The sequence below is a fragment of the Propithecus coquereli genome, unplaced genomic scaffold, assembly GCF_000956105.1.
Source record: "Propithecus coquereli isolate 6110/MARCELLA unplaced genomic scaffold, Pcoq_1.0 Scaffold104, whole genome shotgun sequence".
NCBI classification, from domain to species: Eukaryota; Metazoa; Chordata; class Mammalia; order Primates; family Indriidae; genus Propithecus; species Propithecus coquereli.
This window is the reverse complement of record NW_012134303.1, coordinates 8,518,291-8,531,636: the sequence shown is the minus strand read 5'-3', so window position 1 is coordinate 8,531,636 and position 13,346 is coordinate 8,518,291. Positions and strand designations below refer to the sequence as shown.

The window sequence follows — 13,346 nt, the reverse complement described above, 5'->3', positions numbered from 1 at the left end:
CGGGCATGGTGGCGCATGCCTGTAGTCCCAGCTACTCGGGAGGCTGAGGCAGGAGGATCGCTTGAGCCCAGGAGTTTGAGGTTGCTGTGAGCTAGGCCGACGCCATGGCACTCACTCTAGCCCAGGCAAAAGAGTGAGACTCTGTCTCAAAAAAAAAAAATTGTAAAAATTGGATCATGATGGGTTAATGATGTTCAGAGATACATAACCCCCTCAGGAACAAACTCTTAGCCTTAAATGGGATATAATTCATTATTTCCTGAAGGGCTTTTTCCTATTGTTTTTTCCTCATTATTATTCCTACTAGAACTCAAGTAGACTCCCCAGAAGAATTTAATTTGGTAAAAAAAAAAAAAAAGCTCCAAAGAATTAAACAAAAGCTGATTCCAAACTCTTTGGACATAAAGTAGAATAAGGAATCTCTAATCTCTTTTAAAAAAAGGTACAAAACTATTGGATAATCTTTACATGTCAAATAGATTCCAGGTATTGTCATACAGACATTTTTCAGATATTCCTAAAAAGTCCTGATTTCTTATATTCTGTCCCAATGTCAGATACATCATACCAAAGGCTTTGAAAACTGTAGTATTTAATTTGTTCCTTGTTACCACTGAAGGTAAGCAGAAAAATTATTATAACCCTCATTTTACAAATGAGATAGGATTGTTCAGAGATTTGTTCAAGATCATCTGACAAAGCCAGAAGTAGAACTTCAGACTCCTGGTACAATATCCTCTCTCTGCTACCTTCTGTTGAATGGGATTCTTTTATGCTGGTTTGGTAGCCTTCAAATTCACTACCAGGTAATTTACGATGACCACTTTGGTTTGTGAATGAAAGTTTATTTATTAAAATCTCTTAAAACAATAAATTTATTTAGACCAATAGCTAATAAGGATCATAAACAATTATCATAACTGGCAATAACTAGTATACATAAAGATGCAAGTATGTAGTCACAATTGCCCACACACTTTAGTCAAAGTACATAGGGATGAAGACTTGTGTTGCTTAATCCACTGCCATCTACCAGACTATCTTCCTTGGTTTTCACATCTTTAAGCTCCTTTCAGAATGATGAACCTCTCTCTCTCTATTCCTCCATGCCATATAAGAAATGGCTTTGACATTGGTCTCAAGAAGATCCAGAAAAGAGCTAGTTTGAATAAAGGACCAGCCACTGTCTCTTCTCTGTTCTCCTGGAGGAGATTCAGGATTTCAATCAGCAGGTTAAATTAGTTAATATTTCTCCATCTAATCAAGCTTTTAGATACATGACATATCAATTGCCAAACAGCTGTTTCTATCAACATCTTAGGATTGGCTAATTTGCATATAACAAAAATGGGGCTTAGTTCATAAACCTGTTTAAAAACTAACTTCATACCATGGCTTTCCACCATAAACAGCTACATTTAATTGTTGACAATTAATTTTCTTCTCTCTCCTGAAAACACCTCCCCTACTAGCTCTTATTCCTAAGTATTTTCTTATTTCCTAAATGTATATCTTACCACTATTAACTATTTACAATTCTGTTCCATAGAGCAAAAATACTTAATACAACAATCCATTTCTTGCAATAGGGTTACATCTTAATCCTTAAATACATACAATCACACAATCAAAGTAAACATTGAAATAGAACTTATCTAGTCCTGAGGTGCCATTATAGTATAATCTTTCCAGGTGACTCAAGTCAACAAGAGGCCGGCAAGCTCCAAATATTATAAGGTTGTAGCACGTTCCTGTTTTGACGCCTAAGGATTGTATTGACTATTACTTGTTTTATAAGCTGGTTTAAATCTTTATCTTGTTTCAAGGTCTAGAGTAGTCTCACAAATTTCTCCTGATATATTTTGATGACCTGCTGGAGTTAGTATGGTTGCTTGTGTTCTCCCACAAGACACTAACAGTTTTAACAAGCTCACACTAAAATCTGTTCTGGTATTGTTATAAAGTCCATATTCCAGAGTTCAACTTGGAAGAATAGCTACCCTTCAGTATCTATCACGTTCAGTATCTATCAGGAGCACCAGGTCTGTTACACGTAAACTGCTCACCAAATAGAATGTGTAACAGACTGGTGGTCTCTCCTTGAATATGTATCCTGATCTTGTTCAGGTATTTATGCATTGAGTTTTATCTTAACACAGAATTATAGCCCAATTTCCTGAAGTTCAAATTCTCTGTGAAGAGTGTGTATCTTCCCTAGCTGTTTCTAATCCTTTAATTAAAACATAGATCATATCTTTTAACTTTTATTCAGTTTCTCTGTTGTTATTCATATTTACTAAATGTATAGGTTTCCTTGTTTATCTGCTATCACTAATCTTCCTTGTAAAACTGTTCCTATTTGAATGGAGGGATAAACTTGTTTCTTCTTGCTTTCCCACTACTCTATTTAGGTTAATGCAGCATAGTCCCATGGACTGCATCAATTTTTTGCCATTTTGAACATAACTGAATATCTAGATTCCCCTACATGGGGAAAGTAAGGTTCAGTTTGTCTAGTTATTGTAGTCTCAAAGTTCCTCAATCTGCTGTCCCATGTGGCTTGTAATTATCCACAGTAGTTGCTCTATGATATCATCTTTATTTTTCCTATTTGTGTCTTTGTGTCTCTGTCTTATTTTGTGTCTACTACTTGTTTTATAGGCTGGTTTAAGTCTTTATCTTGTTTCAAGGTCTAGAGTAGTCTCACAAATTGGAGTAGTCTCACAAAATGGATCCTCATCTACTCTTATCAATCCTTCCATATAGCAGCCTATTATGGAACTTTCTAATATTAACATGTTGAATAGCTCCATAAGTTCTGATTTTCAAAAGGGTCTATGGTAGATTCTTCTGATACAACAGTCTTGTTATTAAATTTGTTAAATCACTGTATCCTAAAACTCAATGGCCAAACTGATTTGTTTTTCCTGCTACTACTCATCCAAATAGGACCTGATTATATAGCCTATAATTGCCTCCACTTATCTTTAACAGTAGCTAATTATCTGTGTATGCAGCTATCACTTAGTATTAGATACAGCATCTGTCATGTTGGTTAGCTATGAAGTCATCTGTATTAAATGTCATTTTAATCCTTTTCAGTATAATATGCTTTAGGCTTCAATATGAATTGGCATAGTCTGGTTTCCACCAGCGTGGATTTCCTTCTGCATATCATTTCTTCACAATTTGCATATACCACATTGTCCAGTGTTATACCTTTCTGTCTTTACCTAGTTGTTGCCCATGTCATGAGATGCAAAGGTCATTCTCAAGGAAGGAAGACAATAGCATCAATGGGCTTGTCTGAAGGGTAGCTTTTCTTCCAAATAGAAATTAGAGTAATGTACAACATAGAGTTGGTGCAATCAGTGAATTTTCTACTCATTTGGTCCCTCTCTGCTTTGATGTAGGGGTCCTTCAACTATTGCATTTTCCTCTTCTAGTATATGTAGAATTATTGTGACTAAATACTATTCCACATTTTGTTTAAATCCATTAGTGCTCTTATCTGTCAATAGTAAATATTTCTAGGTTGAAGTTGCAGCAGGTTCACTGTAATAAGCCTATCAATTATTCTTTTTAAATTCATTTATACCTACAAAGATATACTTTATCTACTTCCACCGTGGATCATTATCTCTAGGCTTCTGTGTTATTGGTGAACAGTCCTTGTAGGGCTTTGTCTAGCCCTTCTAGTACTTCTCTTTTGTTATTTGGTATAGTGTGCCATTTCCACTTAGGGAGTAATAGTGCAAAGTAGTTGCAATGTGGGTCAGCATTTGTGAGAACGGTGCTGCATAGGAACCTCTTGGCCTCAGCTTTTTCAAAGGTTTCTCCCTGGTAACAGTCATCTGAAAACCTTTCTGCAGTAGATGCTGCTCTTTTAGAATTACTTCCCTTGGTTTGCTATAGCATCTTTTGTTTGACACATTCTCTCTTAAAGGAACAGTAAGGAGTTGTATCTTTTCAAGTAAAAGTATCTCAACATATTCACTATAATACTATTCTGAGAGATACTCCCCTTTTCATTTCTATTCATTGTGGAACAGTGAAATTGGGTCCCAAGATGTGATAGAGTTCATCAATTCTTTACTCCATTGTTAGATGAGGAGTTTGTTCTTATCATCAGTAATCCTAGCAGGAGAACAAGTACAGATAAACGGGCAACTACACGCATAAAGTCAGAGCTTTTTGAATAAAAACAAAGAAGAAAAGAGATCAGTCTTTGCTGGAAGTAAATCAAGTCAAACTTGTTCTAAAATTTATGACTAATGAAAATGTGCAGAACTAGGAGAAAACACATATTACTAACATGCAGAAAAATCAGAATATATTGAAACAGAGAAATGATCAGTTCTTACATGCTGGTGGGGGCAAACTGGGTCTTAGTCACTTCTTAAGTCATCAATTATGCCAGCGAGTACATCTTCACGTATATCACCTATGTCTAACATAACTTCATCTATATCAAACATTAGGTCTTCATCATCCATTGGCATAAGTATTGATTCTAAGTCTGAGAGATTAGCAAGGTCTGGTAGTGGAGCTTCCTCAGGAGGAGATGCATCTGCTCCAATCTGTTCTGTACAAGGAACTTGATCTTGTGCCATAAATTGTAAAAGCTCTTCAGCTATTTTTACTAACTGGGCTACACAATCAGTAATCCCACCAACTAGTACAGGGACTGATACAGGCTCCATGCTTCAATGCTTTTCTCAATAGATAAAATATTACTAAAAGGTGTAGTAAATGGACTCTTAGTAACAATGAAACCTATGGGGCTGACAATGGTTTTGTGGTTGGTTTAGATGAGAAGTGAGGACGTTGATATGATTATGATGGTGATCAAGTACAGAATGAGGCCAGTGGTACTACAGAACTTTTTGATGATGTTGGTGAACCTCCCACAAAATTTATATGGTACTCTTGTTTGTACTGGTAGTGAACTGCTGTTATAATAACCGCCAGACAGATTGTCACAGCCAAGAGAAAACAGCAAAGCAGATCTAATAATAGAAAAGAGAAACATAAAGATTAGTATCCTTGAGTCTTTATCCATCCTACAGGTTCTGGCTACAAGATACCCCTATCAAGAATTTCCCATAGGTTGAAAGGGTATCTTCTAGCTATTGCTGTTCCTTTTTTGATAGCGTTATGAGGATCTACTACTTCTCTTTCTTTTGAATTTCTCATGGTCTTTGTCACTTTTTAAGAGATTTGAGAGCAAAGTGAACATAGGTAGTTTGTCTATATTTCTTGAACATCTCTTTTGAGGAAGGATGCATTCACTTAGGGTCTTTCAATTAACTCTGTCTTTATTAGCACCTTTGCCTCATTGCCATTTATATCTGGCGCTGCTAAATTCTTTCTGTGTTTTTAATAATCCATTCATTAAAGCTTCCATTTGCCCTGTAGCCTAGGGAATGTATGGTAAATAAAAGTCCCCCATTCTCTGTATTTTGCCAAACTTCGGACAAGTTCAGTTATAAAACTAATTCCTTGATATTTCCTATTACTGCCCATCTTCCATATCTAGCAGTTAGTTCCTCCAGCTGTATCTAAAGCCACAGTCATACTATTTTCATCTGCATGTCTAGTGGGCTCTGCAAATCATCTTCCTGAGTACTAAGTATACACTTCTCTAAGGCAATGTTCTTTGTTTAAAAATCTAGGGATGGCCCAATATGATCTACTGGCCACATTTGGTCTGGTTTACCACTCCCCAAGCCCCTTAAAATGAGTTTGTTGAGGGTGTAAGAAGTTTTTAGTAATTTGACATATCTCATATTGATTACTCACTTGTTTGTTTGATTCATAGTTTTTTTTTCACCCTTTCTCCTCTGCTTACCTAGTACACTCATGTTCATATGCCCTGAGGTTTCACGTGCCCATTCTGCAACCTTAAATTGAACTGACAAAGTAGCTTAGTTGAAGCTTAGAGTCTCCAAGGCTGCAGAGTCTATAGTAGTTTTTTGGAGCCAGGTTGTCTCCTCTCTCATTCAAATAGATTATTCTGTTTTTTGTTCTGATAAGCGGATACATGTTCTACATGAATTGCTAAATTCCTTTCATCGATTTCTTTTCATATCTCCCTTCACCAGATTGTTTTTCCTGTAACAGTCTAGTCTGTAATTTTCCATTTATAAGAGCATATATCTCCAGTCTGTGGATGATCAGCATAGCTATATACCTTTGGCCAATTGTTTTCTTGGGCATATCTACCCATAAAATTTCAGGCTATTAATTCTGTATGTTGGGCTAATTTTCTTTCTGCAGCTTCAGTCAGGCTTTTCCTAGTGGAATGTCTTAGGATGCAGCCATCCATTTCACTCTTTTAGGATTCTATCAAGTCTATTATTGTCCAATTTCCAGAAGTTTGGACTAGAGGGGGGCCCAACAAGCCACAGACTGTACAACTGACTATACTCCATGGATGTTTACAGGAGTACAGCAAATCATCAGCCAGATGGTCTGAGACTTGCACATGGAGCTTTCCTAGTCTTCACACAGCCTGGTTTGATCCACTCAGTTATATACTGTCTCCACTTAGCATAAGTCCTGTTAGACAACTACAATTTTTTTTGTCCAAAATCCTGCCAGTAGACATGGGGTTTGCCCTGATGATAAGAATCACAACCATGATGACTAGAATGCATGATTTTGGTTGGAGGCAACTTTCCGTCTAAAAAATAGGAGAATGGGTACTAGAGGCATAGCAGTTTGTTTTATTAACTCAAACAATCTGTGTTTTTTGATTTGAAAGAAAGCAGTCTGGTGAAAGGAAATATGTAAAGAAATAAATGAAAGGAATTTAGCATTAATATAGAGCATACATCAGCGTAACAGAAGGGAAACACAGAAGAAATATGTGTGTTAAATATTGTTAGAGGCTGGGCATGGTGGCTCACACCTGTAATCTCATCACTTTGGGAGGCCAAGGCAGGAGGATCGCTAGAGGCCAGGAGTTTGAGGTCAGCCTGAGCAACATAGGGAGACCCCATTGCTACAAATTTTTTTTTTTAATTAGCTGGGTATGGTGGTATGTGCCTATAGTCCCAGCTACTCAGGAGGCTGAGGCAGGAGGAATCCGTCAGCCCAGAAATTGGAGGCTGCAGTGAACTATGTATGATGTGCCATTGAACTCCAGCCTGGGTGACAGAGTGAGAACCTTGTCTCTAAAAAATATATAAAATAAGTAGATATTGTTAGAGAGCATCATCACATTTTTCAAAGGAAGCAATAACCTACTACTGTATGCTATCCATAGCCCAAAGGCACAAGAGGGTGCCAGGAACATATTCACACAAAACCTATTTACATTCTGGCTTCCCTTTCACACAGTTTTTTCTCAGCTTCTCTGTCTCCCTATAGGACTCTTTTATTCCTCCTCTTGGTCAATATACGTCCATCTATTCACCTATGTGTTTCATTCTATTTCACTCTTTCTGTATCTCCATCTTCCCCTATCCTTTTCCATCATCTTTTCTTCTATATCTTTCCCTAAATTGGGAAAAATTTAGAAATAAATTATATTCATCAAAGCGATATTGTATTTATTGAATCGTACATTATACAATCTAAATGTAAAAAGCAGAGAGGTAGAACATTTCATATTTTTCTCTCTTATAAGACAAATGTAGTTACTTATTATTTTATGTGGCCCCTGATTTTTTTTTCTATGGCGTGGTCACTTTTGATGGGAAAAAAATTACTGACCTAGCCTTAACTCTGTGACCCTCGTGTTAGCTAATCCACAATTCCTATTTTCAAAGCATCTTGGAGGGTGAGGAGAGGACAGGGAGGGTGTTGAGAAACTTCTAAGTACTGCAATACTAAGAAAAAATAAGAGTAGAGCATCAGTTTATTCCAGGTATGGTAATTTCCAAAGCAACGAACCCCAGACACCTTAGTTTTCCTAAATGGGTATTTTAGATAGTTTATGCCTAGCGCCAACTCACTTTAAAGAACTTTTTATTAGCTGTTTCCACTGCCTGGGATCCCTTTCCCCCAGGGCGAAAAATGACTTCTTGTCATTCTGATCTCTATTTTAATATCACCCCCTCAGATTTCCTACTGCCCAACCTGGAAAATGCCCCTAATCAACCCTTTCCCATCAACCATACACTGCACTTTTGCATTATGGAACCTATCATTAGCTCATATTTTCTTGTTTATTTGTTTTTCTGTCTCCAGCCCAACCCCCATATACATGTAGACTAAAATCTAAATGTCATGAGATTAAGAAATTCATCTGTTTTGTTTTCTGCTGTATCCCCAAGGCACAGAAGAGTGCCTGTCACATAATAGGTAATCAGTAAATGTCCTTGAATAAAGGAAAGAAGGGACGGATGGAGGGAGGAACAACTTTTAGCTCATTTATTCAGTAAATATTATCAAGCTTCAACCAAGCAGGGGGATAACAGGGGCTACAAAGGTCTGAAATGTTTGGGATCAGAGTGTTTTGGATTTTTTTCAGATTTTGGAATACTTGCCCATACATAATGAGGTATCTTGGGGATGAGACCCAAATCAAACACAAAATTAATTTATGTTTCATAGATTCCTCATATACATAGCCTGAAGGTAATTTTATACAATATTTTCAATAATTTTGTGTATGAAATAAAGTTTATGTACAATGACCATTAGAAAGCAAAAGTATCATGTTAGCACTCAAAAAGCTTTGGATTTTATAGTATTTCAGATTTCATATTTTCAGATTAGGAATGCTGAACCTGTAGTTTATTTGTTTATTTTTAGAGACGGGGTCTCACTCTGTCACCCAGGCTAGAGTGCAGTGGTGCAATCATAGCTCACTGCAGCCTCGAACTCCTGGGTTCAAGCTATCCTCCCACTTCAGCCTCCTGAGGAGCTGGGACTACAGATGCATGCTACCATGTGAGTTTGGTTTTTTTTTTTTTTAATTTTATATAGGAACAGGGTCTCACTATGTCACCCAGGCCGGTCTCAAACTCCTGGCCTCAAGCAATCCTCCCACCTCCTGATTCGCTAGAATTATAGGCATGAGCCACCATGTGGGGCTTAACCTGTAGTATATTTAATCCTCATAATAAAATAACCCTATGAAGTTATAGGTGGAAAAATTGAGGATTAGAGAAATTAAGTAACTTGCCCATGATCACATGGTAAGTAAAGATGGAAAGCTACAAGTCAGCCCAGGTCTAACTTCTAAAGTCCTATGCCAGAGGGCACAAATTCAGGTGCCTACAGGAGCAAATTTGCCTTAGTCAGGGCCAGAGCTGACATCTCATTCTCCTAAGCAGCAACAGAACTGATAATGGTAATGTCATTTGCTATCCCTAGGAATGGGCTGAATTTCAAGTTGAATGTGACTAAGGCAGATCAGTCCCCAAGGAATCCCCATCATCTGTGGCTGGGAGGTTGAGGGATGTGTCCATCATGTACCCTTTCACTGACCTCCTGAATTGGCCCAAACACTCATAAACTACTCACCTGTGATAGAGCTGAGCTGGATGAAGGAGTCAAGGCTCGCCTAATAAATGATATCTGGACTTCCGTTTCCAAATAGGATGTGAACGCTTCTGCCACAACTGAAACCCCCATCCCCCAAAAGAGAAGACAAATTGTAAACCATATAGGTTTAAAGATATCCGCAAGCTATGGAAACAAAGACAAGATGAACTAAAATTTCAGAAAGCAAACAGCCCTCCCTAAGGGAGCTGACAATCACAGGGTTTTTTCCTTCTCTGTGGCATTTGCTAATTCTGAGTACAGGTTAAAGATAAGGCTTGGCCCTAAGGCATGAAGGATTCTACTGAGGAAAAGGAGAAATCAGCATAAATTTTGGCAGTTGCGAGGAGGCTAGCTTAATGGGTTGGAAACTTGAGAAGTCTGAAATACAACGCTAGTTTTTCTTACCTGAAGTTAGGTGAGTTCTATGCTGGCACCTGGGCAGGAAAGGCAGAGTGAAATCTCCCACGGTCTCCCGGGATTTCAGAGACAAATTCCCACTAGACGAAGAGGGACTGCCATAAACAGGCTACTGCTCTCCACCTCAAAAGGCTACCTAGATTTTGAAGTTAGAAGGACATAAGAAAGGCTAATGAGTCAGTAAGGTCAAAACCATACCCAAAGGGCAATTTGGACAAAGTGATTCTAAAATGTATAAGGAGGCGTCTTGCGGCCCGTAGGAGGAAGAATCGCCTGTCACCCAGGCAGAAATTAAGAAGGAGCCAGAGAAGCCAATCGACCTGAGAAGACCTGCCCATTGTTGCTCCGGGTCTTCACCACTAATAATGGCCTCCACCACCAAATGGACAAGTTCTCCCGCGGGAACATACCATCCAGTGAGCTGCAAATCTACATTTGGATGGATGCAACCTTGAAAGAACTGACTAGTTTAATAAAACAAGTCTACCCAGAAGCTAGAAAGAAGGGCACACACTTCAATTTCGCAATCGTTTTTACAGATCTTAAAAGACCTGGCTATCGAGTTAAGGAGATTGGCAGCACCATGTCTTGCAGAAAGGGGACTGATGATTCCATGACCCTGCAGTTGCAGAAGTTCCAAATAGGAGATTATTTGGACATAGCGATTACCCCTCCAAATCGGGCACCACCTCCTTCAGGGCGCATGAGACCTTATTAAATTCTATTTACTATTTCTTGAATTTATTTTTTGGTCAGTTACGTAAAATAAACTTACATGTTCTTTTTCCTCAAAAAACAAAAAGTAAAATAAAATTTATAAGGATATATAAAGCGCTTAATATAGCTAAATATCTTGAAGAAGAACAAAATTGGAAGACATATATCATCAAATATCAAGGCTAGCTATACAGTTACAGAAATTAAGACAGCATGGAACTTGCACAAGGACAAATAATCAATGAAACCATGACCTTTACCTCACACCAGATACCAAAATAATAATAATAATTTAAAATGAATTGTAAGACTAAATATGAAAGACAAAACAATAAAGCTTCTAGATCAAACATAAGAGAAAAATCTTCATGATCTTAGGTAGGCAAAGATTTCTTATAGGACACACAAAAAAACATAAACCATGAAAGAAAAGATTAATAAATTGGGTTTCGTTAAATTAAGACCTTCCATTTATTATTAAAAGATTCCTTAAGAGTGTGAAAAGACCAACCACAGACTGGGAGAAAATATTCACGATATATATTTAACAAAAGACTTATATCCACTATATACATACATTTTTAAACTCCTACAAATTGATAAGAAAAAGATAAACAATCTAATTTTTAAAAATATTAAAAAAAGAATTGAACTGGCACTTCATCAAAGAGAATATCCAAACGGCTTACAAGCACATGAATAGGTGTTCATCACTATTACTCATCAGGGAAATAAAATGCAGATTAAAACCACAATGAAATATGCAAAACCCACCAGAAGAGCTAAAACTGAAAAGACTAACAATACCAAGCACTGAAAAGAACATGGAACAACTGGAACTCTCATACATCGCTGGTGAAAGTGTTAACTAGTACAACTGCTTTGGAAAACTATTTGGCAGTATCTACTAAAGCTAAACATACCTCTATCACGTGACCTTACAATTCTACTCTTATGTATATAACCAAAAGTAAATAGGACAAATATCCACCAAAATACATGTACAAGAATATTGAAAGAAACCAGATGTATCAAAGTAGATAGCATATCATTCCATTTGTATGAAATTCAAGAACAGGCAAACAGATCTATGGAACAGAAGTGAACAGAGTGGTCACCTCTGGGTAGTAATTATTGACTAGGAAGGGATATGAAAAAGCCTTCTGGGATGCTAGGAATGTTCTATATCTTGATATGATTACATATGTAAAAAGAACCAAAAAGTATGAGCTACACCCTTAAAATTTGTACACTCCACTGTATGCATGCTATACCTCCAAAAATTGTTTTATTTTTAAATTTTGGATCTCCTTCCTATAAAACTAATGAGGACAGCAAGACAGTGATGAGAGTCTTGCCAGGGTTCAGGCAAGCCAGTCATCAGAACTAATGAAAATGGAATGAAATATGAATGTGCAAGGAAGGGTTCCTGAGGACCGTGCGGCTCTCTATGTCCTGGCAGTGCTAAGGCAAGAGACCCTAATGGCCAGTTTTTAATCGATCCAAGATGAGATAACCCACATCTTACAAGTAGCTCATAAAGACAGCTGGGGCAGAGGCCATGCTATCAATCTGATAACTAGGATCTTTAGCCCCATTAGATTTTTATTAATCTCTCTCTTATGACATTTTTGTCTGCACAACTAATCAAAAGCCACCATTTTTCTTTTAGCTGAAAGTCCTACCTGGCTATTTTGCAATACTCCTAACTGGAAAACTGGCAATAAGTGTCTAACAGTAGGACAGAAAAGGAGCAAAGGAATCCAAATCCTCTGGGTCTATGCTTCTTGTTGATAAGCTTCTCTGCATCAGGCAAGGTAAATTAGTTCATATCCAAGGGGAACAAAGGCAGTTATGTGGGAGAGATTAAAATGTGCCTTTGGTGAGAATGGATGCCAGTTTCCTATTTACAAACAGAAAATTTTTTCCTGGTGCTCCCTGCTTTAGTGCTGCAGTACCATTTGGATACGCACATTCAATATAGAGTTAAAAAAAAAAAAAAAAAAACACTTCCAAACCTGTGTTACTTCTCATTGCCCCTTCTGAGGAAACATCAAGAGAACCTTGTCCCCAAAGGGCAAATTTTATAATTTTGACATAACAGGAGTGTCTTGGGAGGAATACAATGAACAAAGCAACCATATTTACCCTTTAAATTCCTTTTTTAAAAGCTACAAACCTTCGCCTTTAAGACTGTGTGACCCGCAACTAAAGGACACATTGTAGGGGGGAAGGGCATGCCTTTAACCCTCGCTTGGGTGAGGCAAAGACATAAAGTGTAACCAAAATGTGTGTACCCTCATAATACCCTGAAATAAAAAAAAAAAAAGACTGTGCAATAAGGCATCTGCCTGTTATAGGATCTGACATTTAAAATCCCCTTGAACCATCTTTAATTTATCAAGAAAGAAAGGAAAGAATTGTGCAGCTAAGGAGCTAAACATGGCCCTTTCTTAAAAATATATGAAAAATTCAAAACAGAAACTGAAAAAAGGGGGAGTAGGAAATGTCCTTATGGTCAACTTAAACCAAATTCTACTGAATTTCTTTCATCTTCCAAATTTGTTCACTGCTACAAAGAAAATCACAGACTCTTACTTACCCTTGAGAAAAACAACTTAGTCACTGGAGAAAAACAACCATTTTTGAAAATATATCTCTTGGTTATTTTCCTAGACAGGCACATAGTTTCCTAAAAACACTTTCAAACATGA

At 37.4% G+C, this 13,346-nt stretch overlaps 2 protein-coding genes across 3 annotated transcripts in view; one reads left to right on the top strand and one right to left on the bottom strand.

The window, feature by feature from the left end:
* The window catches only part of TRPC5 (transient receptor potential cation channel, subfamily C, member 5), a 296,609-nt gene that overhangs the window by 163,598 nt on the left and 119,665 nt on the right, over positions 1-13,346 (top strand). The window lies entirely within an intron of this gene.
* On the bottom strand, positions 4,389-4,703 carry TRPC5OS (TRPC5 opposite strand). The gene has a single exon (XM_012644461.1). The coding sequence runs from the start codon at positions 4,701-4,703 to the stop codon at positions 4,389-4,391; it is 315 nt and encodes a 104-aa protein (XP_012499915.1).